At 36.6% G+C, this 19,661-nt stretch overlaps 1 protein-coding gene across 1 annotated transcript in view; it reads right to left on the bottom strand.

Moving 5' to 3' along the window:
- TMEM196 (transmembrane protein 196) overlaps positions 1 to 19,661 on the bottom strand; it is a 310,176-nt gene that overhangs the window by 123,351 nt on the left and 167,164 nt on the right. The window contains exon 3 of the mRNA XM_027539969.1: positions 9,009 to 9,102. Coding sequence (XP_027395770.1) covers positions 9,009 to 9,102 — 94 coding nt within the window. The remainder of the gene's footprint in view (positions 1 to 9,008; positions 9,103 to 19,661) is intronic.

The raw sequence follows: 19,661 nt of genomic DNA, 5'->3' as shown, positions 1-19,661 counted from the left end.
CTTCCTGACCTGCATACAGGTTTCTCAAGAGGAGGTCAGGTGGTCTGGTATTCCCATCTCTTTCAGAATTTTACACAGTTTATTGTAATCCACACAGTCAAAGGCTTTGGCATCGTCAATAAAGCAGAAATAGATGTTTTTCTGGAACTCTTGCTTTTTCGATGATCCAGTGGATTTTGGCAATTTGATCTCTGGTTCCTCTGCCTTTTCTAAAACCAGCTTGAACATCTGGAAGTTCACAGTTCGCGTATTACTGAAGCCTGGCTTGGAGAATTCTGAGCATTAGTTTATTAATGTTTGAGATGAGTGCAATTGTGTGGTAGTTTAAGCATTCTTTGCATTGCCTTTGTTTGGGATTGGAATGAAAACTGACCTTTTCCAGTTCTGTGGCCACGGCTGAGTTTTCCAAATTTGCTGGCTTATTGAGTGCAGCACTTTCACAGCACCATCTTTTAGGATTTGAAATAGCTCAACTGGAATTCCACCATCTCCACTAGCTTTGTTCATAATGATACTTCCTTAGGCCCAGTTGACTTCACATTCCAGGATGTCTGGCTCTAGGTGAGTGATGACACCATCATGATTATCTGGGTCATGAAGATCTTTTTTGTACAGTTCTTCTGTGTATTCTTGCCACCTCTTCTTAACATATTTTGCTTCTGTTAGGTGCATACCATTTCTGTCCCTTATTGAGCCCACCTTTGCATGAAATATTCCCTTGGTATCTCTAATTTTCTTGAAGAGATCTCTAGTCTTTCCCATTCTACTGTTTTCCTCTATTTCTTTGCACTGATTACTGAGGAAGGCTTTCTTATCTCTCCTTGCTGCTCTTTGGAACTCTGCATTCAAATGGGTATGTCTTTGCTTTTCTCTTTTGCTTTTCACTTCTCTCTTTTTTTTTCACAGCTATTTGTAAGGCCTCCTCAGACAACCATTTTGCTCTTTTGTATTTCTTTTTCTTGAGGATGTTCTTGCTCCATGCCTCCTGTACAATGTCATGAACCTCCGCCCATAGTTCATCAGGCACTTTGTCTACCAGATCTAGTCCCTTAAGTCTATTTCTCACTTCCATTGTATAATCATAAGGGATATGATTTAGGGCATACCTGAATGGTCTAGTGGTTTTCCCTACTTTCTTCAATTTAAGTCTAAATTTGGCAATAAGGAGTTCGTGATCTGAGCCACAGTCAGCTCCTGGTCTTGTTTTTGCTGACTATATAGAGCTTCTCCATCTTTGGCTGCAAAGAATATAATCAGTCTGATTTCGGTGTTGACCATCTGGTGATGCCCATGTGTAGAGTCTTCTCTTGTGTTGTTGGAAGAGGATGTCTGCTATGCCCAGTGTGTTTTTGGCAAAACTCTGTTAACCTTTGCCCTGCTTCATTCTGTACTCCAAGGCCAAACTACCTGTTACTCCAGGTGTTTCTTGACTTCCTACTTTTGCATTCCAGTCTCCTATAATGAAAAGGACATCTTTTTTGGGTGTTAGTTCTAGAAGGCTTGTAGGTCTTCATAGAACCGTTCAACTTCAGCTTCTTCAGCATTACTGGTCGAGGCATAGACTTAGATTACCATGATATTGAATGGTTTGCCTTGAAAACGAACAGAGATCATTCTATCATTTTTGAGACTGCATCTAAGTACTGCATTTTGGGACTCTTTTGTTGACAATGATGCCAAAGAATAGCAGAGAGAGATAGAAAGCCATCTTAAGTGAACAATGCAAAGAAATAGAAGCAAACAATAAAATGGGAGACTAGAGATTTCCTCAAGGAAACTGGAGATACCCAGGGAACATATCATACAAAGATGGGCACTATAAATGACAGAAATGGCAAGGACCTTAGGAGCAGAACAGATTAAGAAGACATGGCAAGAATATATAGAACAACTGTACAAAAAAGGTCTTAATGATGCAGATAACCATGATGATGAGGTCACTCACCTAGAATCAGACATCTTGGAGTGTGAAGTCAAGTGGGTCTTGGGAAGCATTACTATGATCAAAGCTAGTGGAGGTGATGGAATTCTAGCTCATGTATTTTACATCCTAAAAGATGCTGCTACTAAAGTGCTGTTCTCAATATGGCAGCAAATTTAGAAAACTTGGCTTCCCTGGAGGCTCAGACGGTAAAAAAAAAAAAAAAAAAAAAAAATCCTCCTGCAATGCAGGAGACCTGGCTTCGATCCCTGGGTTGGGAAGGTCCCCTGGAGGAGGGCATGGCAACCTACTCCAGTTTTCTTGCATGGAGAATCCCCAAGGACAGAGGAGCCTGGCAGGCTGGAGTCCATGGGCTCTGGAAAGAGTTGGACACAACTGAGCAACTAAACACAGCACATACACAGCAGTGGCACAGAACTGGAAAAGGTAAGTTATCATTCCAATCCCAAAGAAAAGCAATGCCACAGAATGGTCAAACTATCTTACAATTGCACTCACTTCACATGCTCAGGGCTTCCCTTGTGGCTCAGATGGTAAAGAATCTGCCTGCAGTGCCGGAGACCTGGGCATGATCCCTGGGTTGGGAAGATCCCCTGGAGAAGGGAAAGGTTACCCACTCCAGTATTCTGGCCTGGAGGATTCCATGGACTGTATAGCCTATGCAGTCGCAAAGAGACGGACACGACTGAACGACTTTCACTTCACTTCATTTCACATGCTCAAGGTAATGCTAGGGTTCAATAGTACATGAACTGAGAACTTCCAAATGTACAATCTGGAACTAGAAAAGGCTGAGGAACCAGAGATAAAATTTATAAAACCTACTGGGTCATACAGAAAGCAAGAGAATTCCAGAAAAAACATCTATGTCTTCTTCATCGATTATGCTAACGACTATGCTGTGTGGATCACAATAAAATGTGGAAAATTTTGAAAGAGATGGGAATACCAGACCACCTTACCTGCCTCCTGAGAAACCTGTGTGCAGGTCAAGAAGCTACAGTTAGCACTGGAGTGTGGAACAACAGACTGGTTCAAAATTGAGAAAGGAGTATGTCAAGGGTGTATATTGTCACCCTACTTATTTAACTTATAGGCTGAGTAAATCATGCGAAATGCCAGGCTGGATGAAGCACTAGTTGAAATCAGTATTGCCAGGAGAGTTATCAGATATGTAGATGATATCACTCTAAGGGCAGAAACTGAAGAGGAACTAAAGAATCTCTTGATGAGAATGAAAGAAAAGAGTTTAAAATAGCTGGTTTAAAATTCAACATTAAAGAAAAAATATGAAGATCATGGCATCAAGTCCCATCACTTCATGCAAATAAATGAGGAAAATTGGAAATAGTGACAGATTTTATTTTCTTGGTTCTCAAAAATCACTGTAGACAGAAACTACAGCCACAAAATTAAGACACTTGCTCCTTGGAAGAAAACCTATGACAAACCTAGACAGTGTATTAAAAAGCAGATGAATGGATAAGAAAGCTGTGGTACATATACACAATGGAGTATTACTCAGCCATTAAAAAGAATATATTTGAATCAGTTCTAATGAGGTGGATGAAACTGGAGCCTATTATACAGAGTGAAGTAAGCAGGAAAGAAAAACACCAATACAGTGTACTAATGCATATATATGGAATTTAGAAAGATGGTAATGACAACCCTGTATGCAAGACAGCAAAAGAGACACAGATGTATAGAACAGTCTTTTGGACTCTGTGGGAGAGGGAGGTGGGGGGATGATTTGGGAGAATGGCATTGAAACATGTATAATATCATATAAGAAATGAATCGCCAGTCCAGGTTCGTTGCAGGATATAGGAAGCTTGGGGCTGGTGCACTGGGATGACCCAGAGGGGTGGTATGGGGAGGGAGGTGGGAGGGCGGTTCAGGATGGGGAACACATGTACACCCGTGGTGGATGCATGTTGATATATGGCAAAACCAATACAATATTGTAAAGTAAAAAAAAATAATAATAATAATTAAAAAAAACTATAAAAAAAAAAAAAAAAAAACAGAGATGTCACTTTGTCAACAAGGATCCATATAGTCAAAGCTATGGCTCTTCCAGTAGTCATGTATGGATCTGAGATTTGGACCAAACAAAGCTGAGTGCCAAAGAATTGATGCTTTGGGTTGTGGTGCTAGAGAGGACTCTTGAGAGTCCCTCGGACAGCAAGGAGATATCCAGCCACTCAATCCTAAAGGAAATCAACCCTGAATATTCATTGGAAGGACTGATGCTGGAGCTCCAGTACTTCGGCCGCCTGATGTGAAGAGCTGACTCCCTGAAAACACCCTGATGCTGGGAAATATTGAAGGCAGGGAAAGAAGGGGATGACAGAGGATGAGATGGTTGGATGGCATCACCGACTCATGAGTTTGAGCAAACTCTGGGAAGTAGTGAAGGACAAGGAAACCTGGCCTGCAGCAGTTTATGGGCTTGTAAAGAGTCAGAGATGACTTAGCAACGGAACAACATCGAGAACAGGAAGTTTCAGATATGAAAGGTCAAAATTTGTTTAGGTTGGCTCTTAGACTTAAATAATTTAGTCTTTCAAAGATGTTTTGGTTTATCTGAATAAGCTAAATAACGGAAGAATCCAAATTCCATCTAAAGGCTTATTAAACATTGAAAATGCAAGAAATTTATTTTAAAATATTATTTTTCCCTGGTAATGATTCCTCGTTATGCTAGGATTAAAATTTATAGAGCTGAGTTACTGATAGTATAACTAGTGTTAATTTTCAAATATATTGAACTGGTCTCTGTGAATGAGTTAATAAAAAGGATATGTGTTTATATGTGTATAAATTCCATAACTTGGGAATTCAAACTATAAAGATATTTTTCCAGCTGTACAAGATAAATGCATTCCTTTGCTTACTTTCTATTCTGTTTACTATTGACTTTAATAATATTGGATAATCTGGTTATCCTTTAAAATGTTAGTGTCATTCTCTCATACTGGTAACTGGGTTTTACCACTCTTTTTAATAATAGAATCTCTTTGGTAACATCATACTCCAAGTTTTAATACTGCAGTATTTAGGGAATTAAATAGAATCCCTTTTTAAAACCCCACATAGAATTTGTAGTGGTTGAGTGCTTTAATTGCTGTATAATTTCCCTCCTAAGTAGATTCTTTCTAATCCTCAGTACCACATCCTAAATCCTTAGGACTGTGCATTTTGGAAAGGGATACTCTATTATTTATTAAATGGCTTTTTAGGAGCTTTTCCTCAAATAGATGGTGAAACTAGATAAAATAGAAAAGGTCAAGAGAAAAATATTTTATTATACTCATCAGTTATGAGCCCATGTGTTTACCCTTTACATAATTTTGGCTGAAAAAAATTCATATTCTGAAATACATAGTTAACTTCATGTAATTCAATGAAAATAACCTTAAAAGATAATAAGTCTCAATGTCCAGTACCATTTTAAACCTCAACTGAGTAGCATGCTTAGTTTAATTTTGTTGATAAATTCTGTGCTACCCTTTGGTTTCAAACCTTCTGACTAAAATTCAGTTCAGTTCAGTCACTCAGTCATGTCCGACTCTTTGCGACCCCATGAACTGCAGCATGCCAGGCCTCCCTGTCCATCACCAACTCCCAGAGTTTACCCAAACTCATGTCCATTGAGTCGGTGATGCCATTGAATCATCTCATCCTCTGTTGTCCCCTTCTCCTCCTGTCCTCAATCTTTCCCAGCATCAGGGTATTTTCAGATGAGTCAGCTCTTGGGATGAGGTGGCCAAAGTATTGGAGTTTCAGCTTTAACATCAATCCTTCCAATGAACACCCAGGACTGATCTCCTTTAGGATGGACTGGTTGGATCTCTTATCTATCAGCTATTTTATTGCTTTATTGTCATAGTAACAAAGAATAAATATTAAGCATAGTTAACTTTTATTAACTAATCAAGGACTTAGTGTCATCATGCTATATTTTTACGTAGTCAGTCTCATGTGTTGTTGAAGGGCAAATGTAAAGTTTCACTACACTTACAAATGCCTATATTTAAAAAAAGAATTCTTGGATTAATTTGTTTCTTTTACTTTTGTCCCCTTGCCCGAAAATTAGAGATAAGAAACATTTCAATAAAATTCCGTGGGACTTTCCTCGTGACCCAGTGGTTAAGAATCTGCCTGCCAATGGAGTGGGCATGGGTTCAATTCCTGGTCCGGGAAGATTTCACAGGCTGTAAAGCAACTAAGCCCATGCACCACAACTACTGAACCCGCACACTCTAGAGCCCATGCTCTGCAGTTGAGAGAAGCCACTGCAAGAAGAAGCCAGCATACTGCAGCAAAGAGCAGCCCCTGCCCACTGCAACTAGAGGAAGCCAGCTGCAGCAATGAAGACCCCACGTGGCCAAAGAGAAAATAAATTTTTTAATTAAAAAAATAATTTCCTTTATCACTGAGTTTTACTACACTGGCATATATAACTGCAAATGAAATAATAGCATATAGTTTAAATACCTACAGTTATAGAATAATTATATACTTAAATTGAAGGGAAAATATTCACCTTCTGCTGAGCTTTATCTTAATGGCTTTTCCTTTGGTTTAGTAGAGTGGAATATTAATGGTATTTGCTGATCTATTTCTGCATCTTAATAGATGATGATCTATTAAGATTCATCATCCTTTAGATAGTCTTATGTATATTTCTCATATTTCAAGCTTCTTTGGAAGTTATAGGAAATGTAACAAACAGCAAGGCATTTAATATTGAATGTCCAGAATCCTACTTTGTCATACAAAACAAACTCAAGGGAAAAATTAGTTTGTCACATATAATAACACACTGCAAAGAAGGAAAATCAACATGCATAAATGCAAGACTTTTTACACAACAGATAGGTCCTGGAAGGACTAATTTGCTACAAGAGAAAGCAACACAAGAATAGCTGTCAGCTGAATATAGCACTTGAATTTCATTGCAGCCTTTTCTTGATACTCAATCTGTACTGTAATTGAAAGTGAGAACTATCAGGGTTGAGAATTTTCCTCCTGACAGAAGCCTTTTTTTGACATCCCTGTTCATTCCACCCGAACTCTACACTTAGGCTTCTGTTGCTGCAATCCTCACAAACAGCTTTCAACCAGCTCTTCTTTCAATGGGCCTCAAATACAACGCTTTAAAATATTTTGAGCAAAAAATAGCATCATGTTTTGTTTTTATCTTCATTTAGAATATAAAGTATAATCTTGGAGTCATTTAGGTAAACAGTTTCAGGAATTCTTTTTAACATATTTTCAGAGACTCCCATTTGTTTTGAATCAATTACTCCTCCAATTACACAGCATCCTCATTAAAAGATCATCACAAGGGAAAACAATTTGATCCTATTAGAATCCACAGATTCAAAACAGGAAACTCTGTGTTGAGTAAATAAAAGATTATGTGTCAGGCTATTTTTCATGCATAGGGAATATACATTTTCAGCATTTTACAAATGAAACCACAGATCTGAGAAGATGAAATCAGTTTCTTTTCTGAGTTCAGTCTTTTAGTAATCAAGCAGTTTTCATATTATTAAATGCATGCCTGAAGAAAACACCAACACCTTGAAAGAATTCTGCGTGTTGGGCATACAATGAGACTGTGCATTTTCTGAGAATCAATTGAAAGAGAGAATACAAGACTTCATTATATTAAAATATTTCCAGCCTTTCTCTCAAGGCAGAGAAAAGGAAGAGTAAAGTTATCATGAAACCAATATTTGAAATTGGAGCTGATGAAAAAGTCAAGAATTGTGCTCTTTAGCATGTTTTTCAACTTAGGATTTTCATTCCATTTAACACTAAACTTTCCTCCTTTCTAAATTCCTTTACATTATTATATAAATACAAAATAAAAGAATAACTATCATATTTGAAAATGTAGAAGACTATTAGTTAAAACTTCGAAGGCTAAAATAATGAAGATAAAGTATTGATTATAGGATGCTTACACTTAAAATATAATTGGTATGAATTAGCAAACATGTAAATTCAAGTGCAAAATTTAAATCCTTTGGGCTTTTTTTTTTTTTTTTTTTGTAAAGGACTGATCTAATTTGCCAACATGTTTTTAAGATGAATATTTTCTGTGAATGGGAAAACATTTGTTTAATGACTTTTGCTTATTGGAAGCTAGTAAACATTTTAGAGTATTTCTGCCATCTCAGTTACACCTATGAAGGTAGCAGGAATGGAGTTACAGATGTTTCATTTATGACTTCCTGCAGGAACACATCCCCTGGGATCTATAGGATCAATGTAATCCAAGGTCATCTCAAATATAATGCTGTACTTGTGGTCCAAGGATGGAGACTGCAGAGGAACCAGATAACAGGACATTTATACACCTTTGACCTTATTTAATGGAATCTTGTTGGATTGCAATATGATAGGAAGAATCACCACTGAAATGACACCAGGAAGCATTTTGTAATATCAAGGCTTTAAAAATCTTTTCTTGCCTTTCCCTCATGGAATGGAAATTTACCATTTGGTCAATGAAAACCCTTAGAGTTTACTTGTCTGTGTCTGGTTCATAATGTTGTGGAACACCGGGCAGTCACTGCTACATGGAGAGGACCCCACGACGGGTAGGAGACAACAGCCAAAGCAGAAACAGTGAGCATCTATTGCAGGATGTGGTGGAGACAGACAATCGTGACCATATCTAAGCTGTGGTGATTCAACCAGTCCTGGAAGAGGAACAGCCATCTGCCTCAGGCACACCTCCCGCACAGTCAGGCAAACGAATCAGAGACTGGGAGACTCCTCAGCCTGCTTCTTAGACTTAGCATCTAGTTAGTTAGTATCTAGTCCTAACTAGATACTTCCTCTCCACACCACACAAGTAACATAAACCACCAAATAAAACAAAAAAGAAACATTCTTTTTTCCCTTTTGATAAGAACTATTCTTAACAGAAAACCACATAACATCTAATAGGTACTTACATGACGGTAACAAAGTTGCAGACTTTCCTTCATAAGGATTCAGAAAGCAGTGGGCAAAAAGACCAAACCAATCATTTTAAACTGACCTGATCCAGTTGGCTGTTCATCAACTGGTGACTTTCAGAGATCACAGTTAAGTGTTCGCTGAACAGCATCTGGTTATCTGGTTTACCAGGTGGTCTGTTAAAATAAAAATTTAGACCAAATATACCACATTTATTAAGAAGAAGATACAAAACATACAACATGCTTTTGCAAAGTTGGGGATGTTATTTTCTGTCCTTAGGCACACTGACAAGAATGTACACATCTGACAGCAGAGTCAGCCTAGTTTTCATTGGGTTTGATTACAGTCTTCTTTATAACGAAGACCTTGCACTATGTAGAGTTCTAGTATCATGTTTTACACTAAAGATGTTCAGCACTTGAGAAAATGGGGCATTTACATATTGTTCATGCCAGAGATATGTTGCCACTCTGATGACCTCCACACATGTACTCCATATTTGTGCCACAGCACTGTGAAACAAATTACCAATCAAATATTATACAAAGATTACACAGTATTAAAGAAGGGAAATGTATTCTAAGTAATCAAATGAAATAAGTCCAATATATAATGAACATTTTATAATATCAGGGAGATTGAAGTGTTAATTTACTCTATAAATCTATCAGAGAATCATCTGAGCTCAAGAAACAGTGCCTCAGTAAAAAAAAAAAAAAAAATCAAATTTAAATATGCAATAGATACCTTGAAGAATTTATTACATACTATGGAAATTAAGCCAATGAACTAAAAGGGAAGTTAGAGGAATTCTCTCAGACACGGCAGAAAAGAAGAAAGAGACAAATAAAAGCAAAAGAGAAGAAACACAAGAAATTCAATATACATGCAATATGAAATCCAGAATATAAATATAGAGTGATTTCTAATATTTAGGGAATAAAAATTGCCAGTTGTTTTATTTATTCAAAGTTATTCATGCTTATAATTAGATTAAAGTAGTTTAATTTTAATGCAGAATTTAAATGGTTATCACTCTAGATCCATGTTGTCCAATGTGGGAGCCACATGGCACAATTATCTACTGAGCACTTGAAATAAGTCTAGTCTAAATGGATACATGCTATAAATATAAAATCCACACTGATTTCGAAGACTGAGTATGAATACAAGACTATAAAATATTGTTAATTTTTTACCATTTATTACGTGTTGAAATAATTATGTTTGATATATTGAGTTACACACATGATTACTAAAATTTATTCATCTGTTTCTTTTTACTTTTTCAATGTATCTATTAGAAAATATTTTTACTGGATAGTGTTGCTCTAGACAGTGCTGACTTGCCTTGGAAACATTCTGTTACTTTTATTTAGAATTACTTTCAAAATCTTGAGGCACATTCCCAGGAAACTTTAGAAGCAAATCTCACTTGAATGTGAACTGGATATTGGAAAATAGTCAGAAGGCATTTTGAACAAAGCTTGTTAAGTAAGGTGGCGATGAATTTAGACAACACATTAGCAATAAAAAACAAGGGCCCGGAACTAAATACTGGGTCTTCTAATTTGGGATGACTCATCATTTGGATTGTAGTATATCACTTCAGACTTCAACTTTCTTTTTTATAAAATGAGAAGTCTCACAAGCATATTTTGAAGGCTGTGTCACTTCTCTTTGTAATTTTATAAATAATTTACATTGGCCTTAACTGTATAATACTGTGGAATTGGTTTTGGAATCTGCTGAAATACCTAAAGAATTATGTTAACTCTGTTCGCATCTATTAATGGCAGTATTCTCCACTGAGAACGGAGACTTTAACTATGGTAACACAAGCCAACTAAGGAAAATATTTTCTACTATTTCTTTACCCTTACACGTTTGATTTTGCTGGGTCCTTTCTTTGTTTAAAAAAAAAAAAAGAATGTTTAAAGCTTACGTATAATCAAACACTAAACCTAAATTCACTCCTATAATGACTCTTTACATTTCACAAAATAGTTACTGCAAATTCCTTTTTTTAATAATCTGCATTAAAAGGCATTTCTTTGCATATAATTTATTGAACTTATATAATTATACTCTTCTTTGTCTTATATTTTGATAATTGTTTCTTTGATGACTTTAATTATAGGCACTTCAGTAAGAACTGAAAGTAACAACATCATTTCAACTGGTATTTTGAGAAAATCTTTCAAAACTAGATGAATGGATTTTAAAGGTAATAAATCCTTTGGTCTTTTTCCATGTGGTTCTGGCAGACTTTGTAATATGAAAATAAATAAAATTCTTTTACTGCAAATATATCTGTTATGTCTCTGAGCAGGAATGTGCCTTTTAATGAAACACTGAATGTGCATATGCTGGTCTAATCAAATAACCTAAGGGTAAAAATACATATTAGGTCATAACCTCAAATGTTCTAGAGTTTTCTCCTGCATTTTCAATGAAGTCTACTACAATCACATTTTTTCCCCAAGCACTCTTGGGAAAATGCTATATTCTTTAGTTGCTCTGTGTGTGTTTTACATATTTGGGGCTGGTCCAAGGTATTTTCATAATCCACTGGGTAACACGGTCAGTTCACACTGAATAAAAATTGTCCAAGCCATTTCTTAATGAATTAATTCATTTATTAAATGTTAAAGACATGTTAGTTGTGGATACAGTAACAGGTATTGTACCTGTTACCTAGGCTTCTTAAATGTTGAAGACAAATTTAAGTTCTATCTCTATGTGATCATTCAGCAAGTTGGGAAAACAAGTCTTAGCACACAGTAAGGACTCAAGAAATATTTCTTGAATGAACGAGTCATTGAACCATGTTGTAATGACATAAATAATTAATGTTTATTAAGTTCCTGTTCTGCACCAATGTGTAAGAACATGTAATTAAATACTCATAACAACGCCATAATACACACACACACACATAAAACTCTAATTTTCTAAATGAGGAAAGGTGGCTCAGAGCAGCTGGACAACTGACTATGGCCACTAAGCCAGTAAATTATGGTGCTGGGATTTGAACCCAGGTCCAAAAAAACTACAAAGACTATAACACTCTCATTCGAACACCACTGTGTTTTGAATTTGCGGTTCATTTTCAAGACAAAGCCATGTATGATCCTGCTGGCTATAAATCACACTGTCAACATTCAGGGTTGAGAATAAAGTGTGATCACCAGATGGGCAGACAGGGAAGAATGGATGCAGAGCAAGTTCAGTTCCCCAGGCAGGCCGTTTTACCCAGTGTTAGTGACCACGAAATAATGATGCTAGTTTCATAGTTTACACAACTGAACATGCATAGGAAATATACTGTGGCATTTGCTATTGCTGTTCTAACAAAAGACCACAGACTTCATGGCTTAAAAGAACACAAAGATATTACTTTACAGTTCTTTGGGATAGAATTCCTAAAATCAAAGTGTCAGGTGCATCTCTTTCTGGAGGCTGGAGGCTCTGACTTCTCAGTTTCTAGAGGCTGCCCTGCATTCCTTGGCTTTTGGCTTCCTTTCTCTATCTTAAAAGCCAGCAACAATGGTTTGAGACCTTCTCGTATTTATGATTCTGACTTTGTTTCCATTGTCACATATCTTTCTCTGATTTATTCTGCCTCCTTTCTCCACTTTAAAGCCCCTTGACATTATTGGATTTGTGTGGATAATCCAGTATAATTTACCTATTTGGAGATCCTAATGATAATCACATCTCCAAAGTCCCTTTGACATGGAAGGCAGCATATTCACAGGTTTCAGGGATCAGCACGTAGACATCTTTGGGGAGATCATTATTTTATCTAACATACATATTAGATCAAGTATCAGAGTCCTTCACTATCAGTATTTAGTATTACTACCAGTATTCACTATCACTACTCAGTATCCTTGACTATTTATATTGTGTTGCTTTAATTTATAAGCGGTTGAAACTTGGTTACCTGAAAAACACACTGAGATTCTGAGATTTTTGCTGGAAGCATTCCTAGGATCAACATCATTTAGTCAGTGAAGAACACAGGATGCATGGTGAACTGTGATCCAATTACAACCAAGGTCTTGGACCATCCCCACAGGGAGCTGGGGATTCAGGGTTGTCTCACTTTGAGGCAGAGAGTTTGGGACTTGATGCCCTACATTGACCAGTCACTGGATAGAGGCTGCCTCTCCAACCCTCCCGAGAGCAGGTGTGGCCTTGGATGCGTCAACATCAACAGAAGGACTTGGTTGACAGCCCCAAGCAGCCAAGATTCCCAGTGCCTGAAAGGCAGAGAGCCTCCATCCTGAACGGGTGCTGCGCAGCATCTACTTCAGAAGCTAAACCGATTCAGGTGCCATGCTTAGGCCGCCATTCATTATTATAGGAAAATCCAGGGCAAAATGCTTTGAGTTAAATATAGTCACCAAAGATCAATAGAAAGAACCCAATATCCATAAATTAAGTTGAATTTAGTTTCTTGTTCTTCCTTGGCATAATCTATTCCCACAGGCACAGTTTATTATTTTTCCTCTTTTTTTCCCCTAGCTGCAAAGTGCCACTTGAAATAAAATGATGTCTTTTACCAGTGCTTATGTGTTCAATTAGAAAAGTATTTAGTGATAGGCACTTTTCCAAAACAATAAGAACAACAAATATCGATTTCATTGTTGCAATTAATCACTTGTATTTAAATTATGAAAATGTGTTATCATGTTCCCTCCAGGATGGTTATTTGGATATTAAAGGGAAAAATGTTCTTAATGCTATATTACCTTGGATTTCTTATTTAATTCCACCAAATGTCCCCCTTTCTATAGAAAAAAGGACAATAGTTGTTTTCCATGCAACTGAGAGAAGAAAAATTATTTCATCCTTCTTTGCCTACACAGCTATACCTCTGTGAAAGCACCAGGAAACAGCAGGAATAGAACAAGAATAGAGAGTTTCAGTGAACTGATGTCTGTTTGATTCACTACCAAAAAGGGGAAAAAATATACTCAATATCTTTATAATTTTTGAATCAGAAAAATTAAGGCCTGATTTCTTAAAAGCATAACTATATCAGCAGTTTTGTAGCCCATGGGGCAGTTTTAGGTCATTCTGCTATTATCAGTGCAAAGGGGGTAGTTGGGTAGAAAACAAAGTAAATTGTTATGTCAGAAAAAAAAAATCCCCATAAAGACTTCTCATGCTCAACTTTCATGATGAAGTCAAACATTCTTGACATTCTAGGTAATCAATGATTCACTGATTTAAAAAAAAAAATTGTGTGGGTGATAAGATATGAATCATTTTAAATCCCTTTACTATTTACAAAGAAAAGGAAAAAAATATTCATCTGTCTTCTTCCATTCTCTCATGGGTAAGTTTTATGCTAAATATCATAGCAATATGACATTACAACATACAAAAGTATATTCATTTCCTAGGTCTTTTGCAACAAAGTATTTCAGGCTTAAAACCACAGAAATTTGTCACACAGTTCTGAAAGCTAGAAGTCCAAAACAATGGTGTCATTTGGGTTGGTTCTATCATAGAACCCTGAGACTTTGCCCCATGCCTCTCTCTCAGCTTCTAGGGACATCCAGTGATCCTTGGCACGCCATGTTTTGCAGATGCGTGACTCCAATCTCTACCTCAGTTTTCACGTGGTGCTCTCCCTTTGAGTTTTTATGTTCAAATTCCCCTCTTCTCATCAGGGCACCAGTTGTGTCGATTGAGGTGCATCCTAATGACCTCATCTTAACTTGATTACATCTGTAAGGACCCTATTTTCCTATACTGTCACACTCACAGCTACTGAGAGCTAGGTCAGCAACATCTCTTTTGGAGGGGACACAATTCAATTCATAACAAAACAGAAAACTTGACCAGTAGAGTTAAACATGTAGAGAAGACTAGAGGTTTCAAATCCAGTAAGGGGAAGAGGATGCTCTAGTTAAAGCCTTGCTCCTTATGTATAGTGTAGCTTGCAGACCAGCAGTTTGGGGGACACCAGAGAACTTATCAGACATGCAGACTCTCAGTCCTCATCCCAGACCTACCAAATCAGAATTTGATTTTAACAAAATCCTTCATTTGTTCAAATGCACATATTTGGTTTGAGATACATACTCTAAGGCCCACATTTATTAGATGCATAATAGAATTAACCACTGCCTCTAGTACACCATTTACGACTTTTCATCTAGCTGCAAAATCATCTCTAGGTTACTTACGATACATAATGCAATGAAAACGCTACATAAATAGTTGCCAGCACACAGAAATTTGTAATTTTGCTTTTTGGAACTTTATGGTTTAATGGTTGGTTGAATCTATGGATGTGTAACCTGTGAATATGAAGGGCAAAGTGTACCTGCTTTGGGAGCTGGGGGAAAAGCTTTTTCTGCATGACTCCATTGTGAACTGTGATACTCATGCTATGGACCTATTTTATTCTGTGTGCTTCCCATATGCACTGCGGGCACGATCTGAAGGCATTGCACTCATGCTTCCACACAGTTTTGTGTACTTGGAGGTAACAGCCAAAAACAAGACTCTGCTGCTGCTGCTAAGTTGCTTCAGTCGTGCCCGACTCTGTGTGACCCCATAGATGGCAGCCCGCCAGGCTCCCCCGTGCCTGGGATTCTCCAGGCAAGAACACTGGAGTGGGTTGCCATTTCCTTCTCCAGTGCATAAAAGTGAAAAGTGAAGCAAATTGTTTTGCTTATATTTTTCTCTTCATATAGGCATAAGAGTGATACATGATTAAAAATTCATGTCTAAATACATTCAAAATATTTTTTAAGGATAATATAAAATGCTAAGAGATACCGAATTATAGCTGAACCAGCAGTGCCTTTTTTTTAAGGAATATATAAAATGATAATTTGTCTACAGTCAATAATATATTAATTTGATAAAATAAACATTATCAACTGTATAATTGAGATCTATTTAAATATCATACCACTGATAATAAAAAATGTTATTTCATATGAACAAAAATGTATAATTATAAGACATAAACTGTACCAAGTATCATAGTAAACATATTAAGGCTATATGAAACATGGACTCGTACACTTATAAATGCAAAATTTAGAGGCTAGATTAATGTCATTTTAATGTTAGATTAAGCTGTTTTCAAATCATGGTTTAAAAAAAAAAGGAATCTAGAAAATCTTCTCATCAGTCCTTGAAATTATTTTTTTCTTTTAGTTGCTTATCGAGTCATTCCCTTTATAAACATAGGAGTTATTTTAGGTGCCTGGAGATAGAGGCTTAACTAATCATCTGTAATTGTTTCCTGCTAATACTGAATACCAAGAACTGACAGCAAAAGAAAATAAAAGCGTTAATATGTTCAAAGAGCCATGATTTAGCTACAGTTTGCAAATACATTTGTGGAGCAAAGTTGTGCCATTAGTATTTAATTTCCAGAAGCTGAAATTCCAGGGTTGCCTCACTGGTTCATTATAGATTTACATATGTTACATACTTGGGCCCATTTGAAAGGCATTTGATTATTATTCAGAACTTTGCTTTTTAAGGCATAATTTGTTGGTAAAAATATGGAATAGCTAAAATGTTACGTTTCTAACATTCCTATTGCCTTTTTAAATGTTCAAACCTAAACATAACACTACATCTATTTATGCTTTCCCCTTACCTTACCCAATGTGTCAATTCAAAACCAAAATGTTCTTCTTATAAAACTTTTATTAGTGATTCTTACAGACAGAAAGTCCCTCACACCTAGCTAAGAGTTTAGAAATGGACCAATCTGAATTTCACTCCAAGATTAAGCATTCAGTTGGTTGTAAAGTCTTAGATATGTTATTTAGTGGGGTTTCCCAAGTGGTGCTAGTGGTAAAGAACCCACTTTCCAATGCAGGAGTCATAAGAGACACAGGTTCAATCCTTAGGTCAGGTAAATCCCCTGGAGGAGGGCATTGTAACACTCCAGTATTCTTGACTGGGAAATCCCATGGACAGAGAAACCCGTCAGTCTATAGTCCACGTGGTCAGCGCGAGTCGGACGCAACTGCAGAATAACACACATGCACACGACCCTCTAAGCGCCTGTAAAATGGAAACATTAACTATCTTATAGAATAATAAGTATGTATATCTTATACATCTAATATAGCTTGATACAAAACCTAACTTTCAAAAAATAGTAGCTATTTTTTATTATAGCTCAAATGAAAAACATGTATGCCTTCAAGTACATATACAGATAATTTTAGGTATCAGTTTATCAGTAAAATGTAAGCTTTATAAAGGTAGAGATTATATTATTTTTTCTCTCATATTCATGACTTCAACATTAGGTGCATGGTATATACATGATCAACTTTTTGTAAGGAATGAATGAGTGAGTATTTAGACCTAATGAAGTGAGTATGTGATGGAAGCTGAACAGGTAACAAGAGCAATTTCTGCCTCTGCAGTGAGCACATTACCTAAATGAACAATTTTGTCTTTTCTTTAGTCTACCTATTTATACAGAGATCTGTGCCCCAGAAAGTTCTTATGATTCAGTTCAATTACTGAGTGAGCAAGCTTTTCTTCAGTGATGGAAGGTATAGAATGAACTTTAAATAGTAGCATTACCCTGGGACAGTCACAGCCCTGTGGCTACCTCTGTCTGTAAAATGACAGATCTGAACTAAATCATTGGCGCTAAAATATTTTCTTAGAAGAAATGTTCTAAAAAATAATCCCTTTGGGCACTATGCTAGATAAAACTGATAAAACCAGAACCAGTGCATGAAATGGGTGTATGTTTCTACATGTGTATGGGAGTGGGCCTTTGTGCCCCCAGGAGAGGTAGAAAGTACAGTCTATTAAGCATCCTTTAAGTCACACTTCCCACCTCCTACTCCCACCCACCTTGAACACACACACAAACCTATTAGCCTCTGAGATAACTCCAGGAAAATGCTAGAAATTCACTGACCAAACTTTGGAAATGGATAGGCTAAACACCAGCTTCTACTCCTGCCTTATTGTTCCGTAATACTGTGATTCTGAAGTTCAGAAGACCCTGCATTCTTATCTTCACCCATCACTTTTTGAAACTGAGACAAATAAAAGAAAAGAATAGCGTTGCAGAATCCCCCTCAGCTTCAGGGCATTGTGGTAGAGGTAAATCAGGAAACATTGAAACAGGACAATGAACGGAGCCTGGAACTGGGCTCATTGGTGTCTAACAGGTCTGTGCTCCTAACTGGCTCAAGCCTGGGCTAACAGTCTGTGCTCCTAAATGGCTCAAGCTCAGACTGAGTCAGACTGTTTATATCTATTCCGTGTTACCACTTTTACAACTTCATCTTATGTAACCAATCAATAGATTTAGAACAGACATCTTTTAAACTCATGGTGTGACTGAATTGACCAGATGTTCAGCTGAATTGACAGAGCTGTTTCTAGTATAATGTGGACGCAGCCTGAGGGTCAGTGAAAGGTGACAGAACTTTGACTTTTCCTTGTCCAGAGATAGAAAAGGCAAAAGGAGGAGGAGGCAGGGAAAATGCAAGAGAAGGATAGGTAGATGAAGAATCAGCAAGGGAGCAATCAGCAGCCTACACAGGAGTCCCAGATACAATACTTGATTTCAAGGGAACCTCTCTCTAGTTTAACCTTTCTCTATTTTAAAACTTATTTTAAAATGAAGAATTGTTGAACAGAGATTATATGAGGCAGATAGAAGGAGAGGCTAATTTAAGACTAAAACATGAAAACTACAGCAATTAATATATTGTTCATCACTAAGAATAAGATAATCTTCCTTGTCACTATGTATAATTAATTTTGATTCTCTGATGTTTCATGTATATATCAGTACTAACTTTTAACATAAAGCAAAAAGAAAGCCAAATTGTTGGGAAATGTGCTAATATCACACATGCATGCATATATATATACATGTGTAAACATGTAGTCTATTCCAAAGCCAAGGAAAATTGCTTCATGGCATTTTTTCAGCGTGCTATCTGACCAATATAGTTCATGCATCAGTGGGTCCTGGTAACTCTGGAAGGAGTTGTTTCTACTTGGTTTTAAATTCCACTTTGTTTCACTGTAAATGAACAAAACCACCTTATTTGTTTTTCTAAAAAGGCTGACTTTTTTTTAGCACAGTAAAAAAAATGTAGATTCAAGCATGGGGATTTTCTTGAAGAAAAACTGATGAATATTCATGCAAAGACTGAAGAATATAAAATATGAAATGTCAACTTTCCTAAAAGTCATGGGATAATTTTTGTGGAAGGATATTATATTACTTAAAAAAAAAAAAAAACCTCCAGAAAAACCCCAACAACACCACAGAAGCGAGTGATATATTTAATGCCACTGATAAATTATGATTCTTCTAGATAAACATGAGGAGGGAACTGGTATGCTACTTTGAATTATTATCAGTTATGGTATATTTATAAAGTGATAGTGATAGTAAGAAAGAAATTAAAAAAAACAACAACACTAAAACATAGTCTAAAATATCCTTCTCCACTTTGTTTTCCCTCATAGCACTTATAACCCTTGTGCCTTATTATTTCTAAGATCACTTAAACATTTTTGTTTTGTTTTCTCTCTTTTAACTATAAAATAGGTCTCCTATTATAATATTAATAAAAATTTATTGTTTTGTTCACTGCTGTATCCCTGACAATCTTTTTAAGAGCTGGCACTAATAGGTTATAAATATTGGCAGAATGAATGAACTGGTATGTGGCAATATGTGCCAAGAGAT

The sequence above is a fragment of the Bos indicus x Bos taurus genome, chromosome 4, assembly GCF_003369695.1.
Source record: "Bos indicus x Bos taurus breed Angus x Brahman F1 hybrid chromosome 4, Bos_hybrid_MaternalHap_v2.0, whole genome shotgun sequence".
In the NCBI taxonomy this organism is placed as follows: domain Eukaryota; kingdom Metazoa; phylum Chordata; class Mammalia; order Artiodactyla; family Bovidae; genus Bos; species Bos indicus x Bos taurus.
This window is presented reverse-complemented; position numbering and strand designations above follow the sequence as displayed.